This window comes from Neoarius graeffei, chromosome 7 (assembly GCF_027579695.1).
Source record: "Neoarius graeffei isolate fNeoGra1 chromosome 7, fNeoGra1.pri, whole genome shotgun sequence".
In the NCBI taxonomy this organism is placed as follows: Eukaryota; Metazoa; Chordata; class Actinopteri; order Siluriformes; family Ariidae; genus Neoarius; species Neoarius graeffei.
The window spans coordinates 7,941,745-7,958,053 of NC_083575.1; the positions used below are offsets into that span (position 1 = coordinate 7,941,745).

The 16,309-nt window shown below is 41.6% G+C and overlaps 1 protein-coding gene across 1 annotated transcript in view; it reads right to left on the minus strand.

The window, feature by feature from the left end:
- lclat1 (lysocardiolipin acyltransferase 1) overlaps window positions 1-16,309 on the minus strand; it is a 106,292-nt gene that overhangs the window by 24,879 nt on the left and 65,104 nt on the right. Inside the window, exons 3-5 of the mRNA XM_060925253.1 lie at window positions 15,339-15,537; window positions 11,033-11,179; window positions 6,605-6,721 (exon numbers count right to left, since the gene is read on the minus strand). Of these exons, the coding sequence (XP_060781236.1) occupies window positions 6,605-6,721; window positions 11,033-11,179; window positions 15,339-15,537 (463 nt within the window). The remainder of the gene's footprint in view (window positions 1-6,604; window positions 6,722-11,032; window positions 11,180-15,338; window positions 15,538-16,309) is intronic.

Consider the following 16,309-nt stretch of genomic DNA (forward strand, 5'->3'; position numbering starts at 1 on the left):
CACACCCCCTCTCATTACACAGATGCACAGCACCTGATATACTTAATTGGTAGTAGGCTTTCAAGCCTAAACAGCTTGGAGTGGGACAACATGCATTAAAAGGATGTTGTGGTCAAAATACTCACTTGCCTAATAATTCTGCACTCAGTGTATAAACATATAACTCTGCAATTTCAACAAAAAATACATCAAGACGTCATACGTGCACATTTCGCCTCAACCGTGTTCCATGTTCGTGAGGCCATTATTAAAAAATGTTCTGTTTCCAGTCCACCGGCCGGGTGAGTGCCGTTTGTGCGGTTGAAATTTTTTTTTTTTAACGCGGTTTTTCGACATTTTTTTCGGGTTCGTAAATCTAAAATCGAACTTGACATTTACGCATTCCCAGGGCTTTCCACTAAGGCTCATACTAGCCAGCCATGACAAATAAGTAGCCAGCCGGGGGGGGGGGGGGGGGGAGTAAACACAAAATAAACTCCTGTGCGTGCAGTTCCCAGGATTAAATGTATTTTCCACAGACCATTTATTTATTCACTTTACTCAAATACAAAGTAAAATGGCAGTAAATAATCTTTCTTTTCTTGCATATTGCATCATGAGGCGTTCCTGGCTTGTAAATCTCTTATTTTCGGTGCATGACACATTCACGCAGCTGAGCATGCTATGAATTAACAACGACAACGGTCTGCAGTGGGGCTACACAATTACACACTCAGCCAACATTTCTCCATTTGTGTATGAAAATACACTCCAACCACTCAGTTTGGGTTCATTTACAACCAACGGTGTCTTTTGATGCCAGCACGTAATTGACTGAGAGAAGACTGGTTTACCGGAGACAAAATAAGCGTTATCTCTGCTTCTGTTCCCTCCGACACACTACTGCCTCCGCCGAGTGCGCGCGCACTCTGAACTGAATCAGCTCTGCGCATGCGCCGTGCGGCACAAAAAAATGGCAGCCACCATGAAGGACAGGGATGTGATTTGGGGCTGGTGAAATTATCTGAAAATTTTAGGCGGGGGTCTGGGGGCCACAGGCCCCCAGCTGGTCCAGGGCAGCACCCTGGTGGGGGGACAAGGGGGGAAGCCGCCCGAAGCTCCTGGGTTTTGTGACTTAAAAATTGTACGAAAATGGCAAGCAAACACACAAGAAAAAACTTGTCATGATTAACAAATTCAAGCCAATTTAATGGTCAACATGCAACTCTGACACACACGCTCTCGCTCACTCTCTCCCTCACTCGCGCGCGCACACTCTCTCTCGCTCGCGCGCACACACTCGCTCGCACGCGCTCACTCTCTCTCTCACTCACACCCCAAAGAACCAGCGTGGGCAGGGCCCGCTAGCCCCGCACCTCGGGACGTAATTCGCCCCGAGGCGAGCCGCGGCGCTCCGCTTAGGTTTCGTTTCTATCCCGGGCTCCAACCCGACTTTGGACGCTCGTAGCTCGGGCAGGGGAGGTCACAGCATCCCCAAACTTGACAGCCAGAGACCTCTGCCCTCTCCCCAAAGAACGAAATCGCTGAACAAATGTCTCACAGTCTCATGTCCAACGTCTGTAGCAACCTCTTTCTCCAACCATTCCCAGCGGGACTTGTTTTTCACTGTTCTGTCGATTTCTTTAACTCGATTTGCATCTTTACGCCTCGATCACGGAGGCTGCCATCTTTCAACTCTGTTTGAAGCGAGCTTACGTACAGCTATCTAACAAGCGCGTTCATTGGTTGTTACAGAGTGATGGGCCAATCACGTACCTCGTTTCATCTCAATGACGTAATTGCGTAAATGACGTAATTACGTCAATGAGATGAAACGAGGTACATGATTGGCCCATCGCTCTGTAACAACCAATGAATGCGCTCGCTTCAAACAAAGAGTTGAAAGATGGCAGCCTCCGTGATCGAGGCGTAAAGATGCAAATCCGAGGCTGCCATCTTTCAAACAAAGTCGGAACGAATAGGATACGAATGTGGATTTGAGGGAAAAATCGGAAACATTTTTTTCTTCATGTTTTGAGGTGAAAAAAGCGGAATTCCGCGAATTCGCGGAAAAATCACATCCCTGGAAGGAAGGAGATCCGGAGTTTTCAAACATTTGCTTAAAGGGCTGATGACACGAACATGACTCTATGCAATTTCTTAAATAAACTATACAACATGGCAAACATGTTAGATTTCTGTTATAATTACATGAAAAGAAGCTGTTGTTACGCAAATATCCAACTTTTAATTGCACAGCGCAAGAAAACTGGGTCCGTGGCTCGCGGCCATGTTGTGATGTCAGCGGGAGAACACGCTGCGGTTCACTGGCTGTTCTACTCTGGTTCTACTCAATGGAAATGGCGCATGAAAACGCCGGTGAACTCTCTAGTGCTAGCTCTTCCTCTTCTGGGAGTCTAGAATTGTGTTGATCTCTTCCGAATAGAATCTATGATAGCCTACCCTCTTTACCCTTTGCCTCTCGTTGCTAGGCGGCAGTTACATGAAAGCCGCAAGCTTTCACAAGCAAATACATGACTGATATCACGCCGACTTTATGATTACATTTATGATTATCATGTAGAATCTATAGCTCTACGTACCTTTATCTTATGTCGTTTCACAACACATGTTCTGACAGGAGGACTGTCTTTGGATCCGGCATAGCTACTAGTAGACCCCCTCTGGAATACTGGCAGTGTTGCCAGATTGGGAGGTTTCCCGCCCAGTTGGGCGGTTTCAAGTGCATTTAGGTGGGTTTTGAACATATTTTGGGCTGGAAAGCTTCAGCAGTATCTGGCAACACATACTGCTGACGTTTTCCAGCCCAAAATATGTTCAAAACCCACCAAAATGCACTTGAAACCGCCCAACTGGGCGGGAAACCTCCCAATCTGGCAACACTGTGTAGGCACTGCTGATGGTAGTAACACACGTTTGTGCTGAACTGAACACCCAAGAGATTCTTTTAAGCTGGGAAGGGTGTCAAAACAATCCAAATCGAAGTGTTCAGAGCACAGGACGGATGCTGGTGAGGGCTCCCACTTGTCACGAGTGCGCCTGACTTGCTTCACCCACTTCGCATGCAGCTCGGGATCTCTGGGAGACTTGAATAAACTTACCCCATCCTTGTGGGTTTTGGAGCAAAAGCCGGCAACACAACGCGAAGGCATAATAACTATATATATAATAATGTATAATAATGTCTAATAAAAATACTAATAATGATAAACTGAACACCTGTCGCATCAACAACAAACTGGTAAGTTAGGAGGAAGATTCTTTCGCTGACGTCATATAGCTCCTCCTCCTCTTTCGTCTCCTGGGTGCTGCAGCCCCGTCAAATTTGCCCAAATAGCTGCGTTTTTTATCATAACTTGTAAAATAGGCGCCTTCGTGAATTAATATATGGATCATCGGGAATTACTTTTTATGTTATAAAACATCGCCAAAGATGTCAAAAACGTGTCATCAGCAATTTAAGTGTGAAATTGCAAAATGGTATTCTAGCGAACAACAAAATAGTAAAGATTCAGAAAAACAACTCATTCAGTGATCATTTTAATAGTGTAATTTCATCCGAACTCGGCCTAACGCTCGATTTAGAACTACAAAAAGTCCGTGTGTCGGACATTTTAAGTACCTTTGTAAAAGTTTTGCAAATGTTGCAGTCAGCATTTAAAATGCTAACTTAAAGTCTTTGTACAAGTTTCAGCTGATTAAACCGTCATATTTTATTAAACGTGTCTGCTTTTGTAATAAAAAAGTACTGAAAGAAAAAGCAAACACAGCATTGCGATTTCTTATCCATCCATATATTAAAAAAAAAAAAAAATCCCTCCCTCCCGACTGAAAATTTTTTTTGCTCACCTGGTGGACAGGAAACGGATTTTTTTTTAAGGATGGCCTGATGTCATCATATCTTTCATCATCATCATGCCACCTTTTGGCCACCATGCACTTAGCTAGCTACTGAACTAGCGCAAAGTTAGCTTGTGCTCTAGAACAGACCACTGTTATCACGCGGCATCCAAATCCACCACTGCGGGCGTTTTTTTTCCCCTTTGAAAACGGCTCTTTGTCCGAACACGGTCCATTCAAACAATCGCTTTCTTGTCAAACAGCCACGTTTGTGATCCAGGACAAAACTCGGCTCATGCGCCTTCCCAGGGCTGATGGGAATCGGGTGGAGAAACTCGGATAATTAGCGCACTGCTTCGAGTCATGGGAAAGAGTGTTGCAACTGCAGGATTTCTGCTCCATCCTTCCACTCAGGATTATTCGGTGTGTGCAGAATATTTAAAAACGTCTTGCATTTTTAAATATTTAAAAATTATTTTGTCTGGGTGTGTGTTCTCATTTTAAAGGTCCCATGGCATGAAATTTTCACTTTGAGGTTTTTTAACGTTAAAATGAGTTCCTCTGACCTTCTTAAGTCACCCCAGTGGCTAGAAATTTCATAATGTCTAAACCAAACTATGCCCAACATTTGAGAATGGCGCGTCAAAACGGCACGTTGATAAACTCTTCCCTTGCCTACGTCAGCAAGGGAGATGATCCCCACGCCCCCCCTCTGGATTCCCACCCACTGTATGGATTGCCCGCCCAGCTCAAAAGTTGCCACAAAACATGGAAGTTGCGCTGTACATGGATGTGACAACACAGAAAGGAGTCTGTTTTTACTGCCGACGGGAGAGCCCCTGAAGACGCAGCGGCTTAATTTTATTTACTCCAATAATACGCCGTCGAGTCTACCTAAGACGGTGTATGTTTGTCGGAAGCATTTTCCTGAGGAATGTTTCCACAACTTGGGACAGTACAGGGCAGGTTTTGCACATCAACTGTCACTGAAGCCTGGGTCCGTACCAAGCATCCCTGCCGCATCAGCCACAAACACCGAACAAGTAAGTGTATAACTGTTAAGTCGTTTTGCCGTGTTTTAAAATCGGTGCCACGTTAGCCTTGCAATGGCTACATTAGCTGTGCAGCTAACCGCTTCCTGCAGTTAGCCAGGTACTCTGCGCTACAAAACCAAAAAGCATGCAGCATGCTCTGTTATAATAGCCAATCAAAACAGTTTTTACAAAGACACCCACATTCTTTTTTTTAAGTCACTCGTTCATTTTATTTTTGTTTGTTCAGTAAAAACCCAAACATTTGTTTATTTTATTTCCTCGTGTCGCACCTTAATGACGTCAGCGCGCGGTATTTTTCCCTTCGCGGTTTGTTCCTTCTCTCTCGCCATAGTAAGACACCCACATCCGCTTGTTCTGACCCACTGGAGGTAGCGTCACAGTGCTGTTAGCCAATCAGAGGTAACACGTTTACATGTCATGAATATTAATGATAAGAGCTGAAATCCTGTCGCTCTCCCGCCACCCGCTCCTCCACCAAACTAGAACAGCCTGAAACAGGAGAATCACAGCATTTTTTTCACCAAAACCGGCTCACAGGGCATTCATTCATACTAGAGACCACCGCACAATTAATGAAAAAACAATGCCATGGGACCTTTAAAAAAAATTAAATATCAGCGTTAATTTTTCACATCAAATCAGCTGCTTTGAATGAGACTGTGGTTCAATTTATTTGGGGGGGAAAAAAAAAATCATGATATCAATACCATAATCGATAGTCATGAAATGGTTTTCTCAACTACGATGAATGATTTTCGAATTACGAATCAAAACGCAGCCCAAAAACCTTCAATTACACAGCAATCATAAAAAATAAATAAATAAATTAAAAATTAAAATGGAAGATGCTCAGCCATCGCATCACGTCTCTGGCTTTTTCCTTCAAACCACTGATCAAGTACTGAAAATTATCCAGGAGTACTGAAATATTGAAATGGAGCCAGTGATTGAGCGTATCGGGGCACTAAAAGTTTCCAAGTTGGAGTAAAATGCTAAAAATCAGCCGAATACAGCGTACTGAAGCACTAAAATCTGGCCAAGTTTATAAAACTGATCAGGAGACATGAAGTATAGAAATACGGCAAAGAGCATTAAAAGTACTGAAACTATCCAGTGTTCCAGAAATACTGAAAAATCAGACAGGAGTACTGAAATACTGAAAAAACGTCGTCTTGAAAATTGGCCAGGTGTACTTCGGGACCAAAAACGGATCAGTACTTTTGAAGAAGTACTGATAATTAGTTTGTGGTTCTGAAATATAAAAATAGCCAGAGGTGTACGAACCTCTGTAGAAAACGAGTCAGTGGTATTAAAAATGATAAATTGTCGTACTGAAATTTGTCCAAGTATGAAGCACAGAAAATTAGTCAGTAGTATTATAGTGCTGAAAATGGGCTAGGATTCAAGTATCCAAGTGAACGACTGGGTAGAAAATGAGGCATGTGTAGCAACAAAGTACTGAAAACAGTAGGATTAAAAAAAAAAAAAAAAAATTTGAATACTGAAGTCTAGAAAATGAGTCAGCTGTTTTGAATTCCTGAAAACTGGCTCGTGGTCTCGGCTCAGGAAAGAGCCAGAAGTACTGAAATATTAGTGTCTGAAAAGTAGTGAAAATGACCCGACAGTATTTAAGTACTGAAACCTGGTCAGTCGTAGTGCTGAATTAGACATTAGCTCGGAGTACTTGAATGACCGAGGCTCATCCTGACCTTTGCGGAGTTGTTCCACGATGAAGGTGAAGCCGGTGGTGCGCGGGTGCAGGACGTACTCGTATTTCGGCAGGCCGTTCTTCTCCGCATACTCGTCACTTCTGGCGCGAGTGTTCTCTACACAAGAGCAAACAAACATTTCGAATGCTTCAGCTGTACTTCACTGACAAACCAAATATCCTTTTACAAATGCCGGTCAACCGTTTGAGGATTTTTCCTCAACAGAGTTCGCACTTGTATACGTTGGCGATAAAGCATTAAAAACGTCTCAAATTTTGAAGGAGATAAATTGTGGTTCTTGTTCGTTACCATCCTGAGGTCATGTGGCTTTTACTGTGCAACAAACAGCATCATAACATTCTGGTCATAAACGCTGCGCTAATCCTTTAGCATTATAGTTACTTTACGTAACGTCTTTAAATCCATTCGCCCAAATGGCATACCTACCGCCTTACATAGCCACCGGCTGACTGAGGTCAACATGTTCTCTCTCACACACACACACACACAGACTTGACCAGTAATTAGATCAGGCCTTTCTGATCTCTTTGGGCTCCTCCAGAGGGGATTCAGTGCCTCATTCCTCCAGGCTGCACAGAGACAGACACACTAAGTCCACTAAAATGAAGAGGTCACTGTTGGACAGGCCTCAAAATCTCTTTTAAAGCCGGGATTAAAAATAGGATCGGACAGACGCCCAGAGTTCACACGCAGCTTTCAAAGAAGAAAATTATGTTTGCTCAGACTTCTCTGTCTATCGACCTAACTATACGTAGCTATAAATAGATAATACGTTACGATACGTAGATGTAAATGTTTAATATGTAAATTTACAAAAGGTATAAACAGATAATACATCACTGTATGGAACGATAAACAGACGTAACTATACGTAGCTATAAACATACGTTACGAGACGTAGATGTAAAATTAACATGTTGATATAATCAGATAATACATAACTATACGTAGCTATAAACATTACGATACGTAGATGTAAACAGATAATACATCACTATATGTAGCTATAAATAGATACGTACATATACAGAGCTTTTAAAAGATAATACGTAACAATACATAGATGTAAAATATAGATATTAAATCAGATAATACATAACTATACGTAGCTATAAACATGTTACGATACACAGATGTAAAATTAATACGTAACTATATTTCAATATAATCAGATAATACGCAACTATACATAAACATATGATACATAGATGTAAAATTAATACGTAACTATAGGTCGATATAATCAGATAATACGTAACTATATGTAGCTATAAACATAATACATTAAGATACATAGATGTAAAATTAATATGTAACTATCAGATAATATGTAACTATACATAGCTATAAGCATGTGTGTTACATAATCAGATATTAATACGTAACTATAGGTTGATATAATCAGATAATACGTAACTATATGTAGCTATAAACATAATACATTACGATACATAGATGTAAAATTAATATGTAACTATCAGATAATATGTAACTATACATAGCTATAAGCATGTGTGTTACATAATCAGATATTAATACGTAACTATAGGTCGATATAATCAGATAATACGTAGCTATAAACAGAATACATTACGATACATAGATATCTACATAGTTATGTAACTATCTGTTGATATAATCAGATGATACGTAACTATACGTAGCTATAAGCATGTGTGTTATGATACGTAGATGTAAAATTAATAGGTAACTATGTCAATATAATCAGATAATACGTAACTATACGTAGCTATAAACATAATACGTTACGATACATAGATGTAAAATAAATACTTAACTATATGTTGATATAATCAGATAATACTGTATGCAACTATACATAGCTATAAACATAATACGTTACGATACATAGACGTAAACATAATACGTAGCTATACATAGCTATAAACGCATAACAGGTTATAATACATCAGCGTAAATATAATAATTAACTATGTAGATATTTTCAGGTAATACGTAACTATACACAGCAATAAACTGAATACTATATGTTGCTGTAACATAATACATAAAATGTACATAGATATTTCATAATAATTCCATGAAATCGAGTCGTACATTAACTGATAGCCGACAAGGCGCGTAGCACCAATTCATGTACGACGAGATCAAGTGGAATAACTGTTTTATTCTGTCCACATTCACTGGATTTTGAGAAACAGAGCATTATCATCATTTTTTGCCAATTCGATAAACAAAAGCTTTATACAAAACGTCCGACAAAATCAGAATGTAAACAAACTGGCGAAACGACAGAAGCAATTTGTGAAAAATGCAATAATAATAATAATTCTTGAGAAAAAAAAAGATGCGTTCTTACCATCAAATACAGTAGTTTCATCCCATATTTTGTTGCTTTTTGTTTTTTGTATTTTTTGAGGTTTTGTTTTCCAGTCGAGTTTTTATTTCGTCCTCGGTTGGTTCGGCAACACGTGCCGCCATTTTGTTTTTCTCTACTCAGGGTATATGAGCTGATAGCCTAGTAGTAGAGTAGCCAATCAGAGCACACGATTGCTCATATCCAGTGAATGTGGATAGAATAAAAACAGACATATCCCTGTAAAGAGCGATAAACTATAGGTAGATGTTAACATATAATACGCAACTATACGCCGATATCGACAGATGATACGTAACTGTCGATCTGCGGACCTGACTATAGATAGTTTTCACATGATGTCACAGAGTCGGGGATTCCCTGGTGGTGGCCATCTTGGAGGGCTAGCTTACCGTACGGGTCACTGAGCATACATTGTAGCGCGCGAGTTACATTCATTTATATATTATTTACATTTATAGTTACATTACTACTATTTAAAGCTAGCAATGGTGCACACCTGTTGTATTCACGGCTGTCGTAATAGGTCAGATGATGAAGTCAAGCGGAGCTTTTATGGAATTCCCACTGTACGGGAGCACGAAGGCGAGCAAACAAACTCAGCATACAAAGGAGAAATCTATGGCTTGCGAGAATCAACCGCAAGGATTATCAGCCTTCCAAACACAGCAGAGTCTGCTCCGATCATTTTATAAGTGGTAAGTTGTTTAAATAAACAATCAATTGTGTTTAAGTTTGTTTTTGGAAACCAAAACATCATGTGAACAATCTCTGGAGAATGCCTAACTGGAACCGCTGAGTGTACGTTTACATTGTAATGTACACTTAATATCGCTCGTTTGTCACGTTTCTATTTGAAACTTGTCACTTCACTCACGCAAGGGTCATTTTTGAAAAACATTTTAGGTCTATTCTGTATGATTTGATTTGTGTTTGGGATGCAAACAGCGCGCCTTTTGGCGGATGCTGCCTGAATCGCGCAGATCCGATTTTTTTGGGGGAGGGGGGGCGTTGGAGTGTCTGATTATAATTTCAAAGTAAATTCTGTATTAAAATTACTAAATAAGCAAATCCGTTACAGTCCATGAAACAGGAAGTATAAGGATGAGAAAAAAACAGTTTAAATCGGGAAGCTGCGCACATTTGCGCAGCCCGAGCGGTGTGCAGGACTGCGCAAATGTGCGCAGCTTTCCGATTTAAACTGTTTTTTTCTCATCCTTATACTTCCTGTTTCTGTAACGGATTTGCTTATTTAGTAATTTTAATACAGAATTTACTTTGAAATTATAATCAGACACTCCAACGCCCTCCCTAAAAAAAAAAATCGGATCTGCGCGATTCAGGCGGCATCCGCCAAAAAGCGCGCTGTGAATATATAAAGTTGTATATATCAGACAGCCTTTAAAGTTTGATGAAGTCAGTTTCAGGCTTTGGAGCAGGCTTTGGCAGTTTCAGGCTTTGGCAGCCCTGCATAGTCACTTGAAAATGCATCTTTGTCCACTTCGTAGGGGTCAATTCCCCCAATCAAGGCCAGTTTGGCTGCATACCGTTGTGAGATGTCGTCTAATGTATCTATATACTTCTGTTTGCTTGATTTTGCCGACATTGATCTTTATTTTAGAAAACTGACTATATAACTTCAAAAATTCGTCCGAGATAATGTAGCCGGTAGTGGCGATGGTCCGTTTTGTTTGCCCTCCAAGATTGCAGCTGGGGGGCGATCCCCGGAATGCCGTGACGTCAGTGAAAACTATCTATAGGCAAGTATAAAAAGATAATATGGAACAAGACGACAAAAGAATGGTGCATATTGGTTACCGTGACGACAGGTCAGTGGCTATGGTTTCATCAGTAATGGCTTTCAATGATGCATAAAAAAAAAAAAAGTGTTTGAATTAAGAATAAAAATCGTAAAATTCTAATTTATTGATAAATACATGGATTTAGTTGAGTGTATAAAGTGTGACTGGTTGAACATTAAGTGTGTGTGTGTGTGTGTGTGTGTGTGTGTGTGTGTGTGTGTGTGTGTGAGAGAGAGAGAGATCTACCGGTGAGGTCAGTGCCCTCAGGAAAAAGCAGGAGTTGCAGCGGTTGCCTGATATCACAGAAATACTCCAGCATATTGGTCAGGTGATTCTGATCCTCCTCCCACTTGCGATGGATGAAGATGAATGAAGCCACCTGCATCGCCCAGCCTACACACACACACACGGTAATCAGGGTATACATACGAGTTGTCATCTCTCATCAAGCATGATGCCAATCTTACAAGCAATGTGGTTCTGCTAAAATCAATAAAACCCAATATTACCTTCAAACACACACACACACACACACACACACACACACACACACACACACACACACGTTCAGCTCGGCTGTATCGCCTGTCAGTCACTGTGCACAACAGATGCGAGTTCATGTCGAAACATGACTGTAATCTGTATTACTGCTCTCAATCCTTACAGCTGTGTTTGAGAGAAATTCAAGCATATTGAAGTAGGAAGGAATAAAACGCTTACACTGCAAAAAATAAAAATCTTAGGAAGTTTATTTGTCTATTTTCAAATCAAAACGTCTAGCCACCCTTATTATAAGACATAATTACCCAACAAGCAAAACCTCATTTAGCTAGAAAGGCTAGTTTTTAGACAGTCCATCTTGAAAATCTTGTATAGACAAAATGTCTTGAAAAAGTCTTATTGAGGTATTTCACCTGACGTCACAGAGTCACGTGACGCCCCGGTATCCGCCATTTTGAAGGTCAAGCTAGCTAATGTCAACAACATAGTAGCTGGTATGTTACTGTAGCAATGTTTACGTTCAGTCATTTGGATGACTGTTAAAACCTTTCAGTCTCAAGTTTTTCCTTTACTGGATTTACTAGTTTACTGTAATTATGATCCGGCAGCTATTTACACCGGATCCAGTGTAAATAGCTGCCGGAGCGCGCTCCGGCTTGCTCCCCCTCAAATTAAGCAGCGCGCTCCGGCTTGCTCCCCCTCAAATTAAGCAGCGCGCTCCGGCTTGCTCCCGGAGTGCTCCGGCCGAGGTTCCGGAGCGCGCTGCTTAATTTCAGGGGGAACAAGCCGGAGCGCGCTGCTTAATTTGAGGGGGAGCAAGCCGGAGCGCGCGGCTTAATTTGAGGGGGAGCAAGCCGGAGCACGCTGCTTAATTTGATGGGGAGCAAGCCGGAGCGCGCTGCTTAATTTGAGGGGGAGCAAGCCGGAGCGCGCTGCTTAATTTGAGGGGGAGCAAGCCGGAGCGCGCTGCTTAATTTGAGGGGGAGCAAGCCGGAGCGCGCTGCTTAATTTGAGGGGAAGCAAGCCGGAGCGCGCTGCTTAATTTGAGGGGGAGCAAGCCGGAGCGCGCTGCTTAATTTGAGGGGGAGCAAGCCGGAGCGCGATGCTTAATTTGAGGGGGAGCAAGCCGGAGCGCGCTGCTTAATTTGAGGGGGAGCAAGCCGGAGCGCGCTGCTTAATTTGTGGGGGAGCAAGCCGGAGCGCGCTGCTTAATTTGTGGGGGAGCAAGCCGGAGCGCGCTGCTTAATTTGAGGGGGAGCAAGCCGGAGCGCGCTGCTTAATTTGTGGGGGAGCAAGCCGGAGCGCGCTGCTTAATTTGAGGGGGAGCAAGCCGGAGCGCACTCCGGCAGCTATTTACACTGGATCCGGTGTAAATAGCTGCCGGATCATAATTACAGTAAACTAGTAAATCCAGTAAAGGAAAAACTTGAGACTGAAAGGTTTTAACAGTCATCCAAATGACTGAACGTAAACACTGCTACAGTAACATACCAGCTACTATGTTGTTGACATTAGCTAGTGCTAACAGCTAGCTGCTAGTACACTGCTACAACACAGACACCGACCCTAATAATACAGTTCTTGGTCATTGCCTGGTAACAGCAAATTTATAACGGGCCATGTCTCAACAGACTAAGAAGTTATTTCAATGACATTTAATAACATTTTGTTTATCCTGAGGACCGAAAGTAAATGAAAATGTGAACAAACCTTAGCTGTAATCAGATGGCGACCACCGGCTCCAGGGACGACCCGCTGATGTAGGCATGTTACCCAGCCTGACACAAAATATTTGTAGGCATCCAAACTCTTATACGCTTTCAGATCAATACCTGTGTATGGCGATGGGTTTTTAACGACATAGGTATACAGATCATGTGGGCCGAAGTCAGGTAAAGACGAGGGCTTCGTGTACTTCCGTACGTCAGTGAACAATCCTGGTGGAAGCAGGTAAACGTCGTTCTCTAAGCCTGCTAACCTCAATTTTTGCAAATACCTCTCCCTCTGCTCGCCCTGTAAATGCCCTACGTCGCTGGATAGTGAAGGTGTTTTCTGCATCTCGCTCCTTTTTCTTTTATGTTTTTCGTTTGTCGCCTTCCTCGCATTCAAACTGATTCGAGCCGTGCCGTCCAAAATGGCAGCCTCACATGACTTGGTCACGTGGGTGAAAAACCTCAATTTGGAGCACCTTTGAAAATAAAACAAGGTTTTTTTAAAACAAGTAAGTACATTTTGGACATTTGTCAAATGCGGTTCATCTTGTTTCAAGAAAAAAAAAGTATGCTTGTTTTGGGAATAAATGAACTTTACTGAAATCTTTGAATCTTGCCCCCAAAATGCACTGCTGCTTTGGCGTTGTGTAAGCACTGCAAGTCAAAATGCGTAGACTTCTTTTTTTTTTTTTGGTGCCTGAGGTCCTGGGGAAGTGGAATCTTAAGAGATGTTTTAATGTTTGAATGTTGAAATGGGAAAAAAAAATAAACTTGTTGCAATGCTACACGTGTCGTCAACTTGATTCAAGATAGTCTCTGGTCTCATATCTAGAGTATTTTACTAATTACAGGTCACAAAAGGAGAATCTTTTAAGCTAGCCATGCTTAGTTGTAGAATTTAACAATCCTAATATTAGTATATTTATCTTAAATTCAGTTTTTACTGCTAAGACTTTGTCATGAATTTAAGTGAAATACCCTTAAAATGAAATAAATAAAAATGACTTGAATGGCTGAATGTAAGAAGTATACGATCTTGTTATAAGAACTATTTTGATTATTTTGAGTTAATCAGATCTCGCATTAGCCTAGTAAACTAGACCCAACCGCCTAGCGGCCAAAAATATTTTTTGCCTAGCGAATGGGTCTAGCCTCGCACCATATAAACAAAAACACCCCGGGCATCAAATCGTGCCCGCCAATCACAACGCAAGGTTTTTGTTTGGATTCTTTGGGCGGGCTTTTGCAGGAGTGACGACAAGGCTGCGCGACGCTGGAGAAAGCACAGCAGGAAAGATGGCTACGGCTAGTGAACAGTGCGCGTTTGACTCCGCTTTGGAATCAGTTTTAGAAGAATTAGACTTGGAGTTTTCGTTGAAACATGAGCAGGAAGAGGCTCTCCGCTCGTTCCTTTTCAAGAAGGACGTTTTCGCTGTTTTGCCGACCGGCTATGGCAAAAGTCTGATCTACCAGCTGGCTCCGCTCGTAGCCAAAAGGATGGGGCTAGTTTGTGCAGTACGAAGAATTAATAAACAGCTTTGAAACATTACTTTTTGATTGTTTCTTATTTTCCCGTTATTTTAAATTTAAGGGAAATTATTTCACCAAACACCACTAAATAAAAACTCTCAAAAACAGTTTAAGCAAACACTTAGAAAAAAAATGTGAATGTGGTACAGACTCCAAACTTGTGGTCATTATCTCCAAACTTCTTAATATCTAGAACCTGTTTATTAATTAATACGCATTTTGAAAAATGATTTATTTCAAGGCCTCCCCCACTGCTTTCTGTCGCTCTGACTACGTCACAGTCACTGTTGCGCTGATTGGTCAGAGCGTTGGCCTATACGCACAGAGACAGTTTGAAAGACAGCGGTTTGTTCCTCCTACCCGCTTCAGAAATGTCTACGGATCGAGGCCAGACTAAATATTCACATTTAGTCTGGCTTGCCAGGCTAATCTCGCATAATAAGTTCCCCAATCTTATTTTGGAATTATTTCATCTAAAAACAGGTTAGATTTTTCATCTTACTTTCAGAAATCTCACCAAGTCAAATTTGACTAGTTCCATTGGCAGATTTTTTTCACCTGATTCAAGCAAATATGCTTTGTTTTAATCTTTTAGTTCTTATTTTTGAAAGGCCATTTTTTTGCAGTGTCGCAGCATGCTGTTGGAGGAAAATAATCAACGATGAGGTGATTAGGTCATTCGTGGGCGAGTGAATGAGCTCATGTTCTCAGTGACTTTACATTTGCCTTGCTGTGTCAACATGAAACAGGACTGCTTCAGTGTGTGTGTGTGTGTGTGTGTGTGTGTGTGTGTGTGGCAGCTCACTAACCAAAACCAGGCACGGCTTTGAGAGCTGCTTTAAGGCAGATCTTCTCCAGACGGAGGTAGCTGTGCCTCAGCAGGCAGCACCAGAGGAACATCCAGTCCAGGCGTGTGCGGTGGTTCATGATGATCACACTGCGCTCGCTGGGAACAAACCCGTCACCCGTGATGATCACCTTCACCCCGAACACGAGCTCCAACAGAGCCTGGAGAGCGGAAGTGGAAAATCGAATACGGTGGCAATGCATTAATATAGTCCTGCACTACAGTACGATCGCGGCTGCCGTTGTTGAAAACGAATCCACACCTTCTGGCCAATCACAGTCGAGAATTCGACAGCGCTACGGTCGAGGACAGTTATTTTCCAGACTGTTCAGTGATTTACCAAAGACTCACCTGTTACCAATTAATCTTCCAAAACGTTGTTCCTTGACGATCTGATAACCTTTTCAGCCTCTGAACCAGGGCTTTGAACCAGATTTTTTTTTCCTATTGGTTCGTTCCGAACAGAAACGGAATTTTAACGTTTCCGGTTTTGGGTTCCACCATTAAATAGACGTTCCCGAACCGGTTAGAACAAAAAAATTTCGTTCCCGGAACGGTTAATTACGTTCCCTGTCAGCTGTTTAACAAATGGCTATAAAATGATGTCTCTGTCTCATCCAGCTTAAGCCAAATGTAGGCTAATTCTATTACAACCTTCATTAAATAAGACAAGAAATAATTCAAAACAATTATTATTTCAAATGTTGGCGATTTGGATTCTCAGTATGTCTTCCCATCTACACAAACAGAAAAAGTGCCAAAAATGAAATGAAAGATAATTCGTTTAGTGTGTTACCAAAGGCTAGTCAGGCCCTATGCATTGATAGGCTAACAGAGGTTAACGTCATTTAATGTTCGCGAGCCTCTCATTAACGTGGACAAATATATTGATATCGTGTTTGAAATTGACGTTTTTGAATAACGATAGACTGC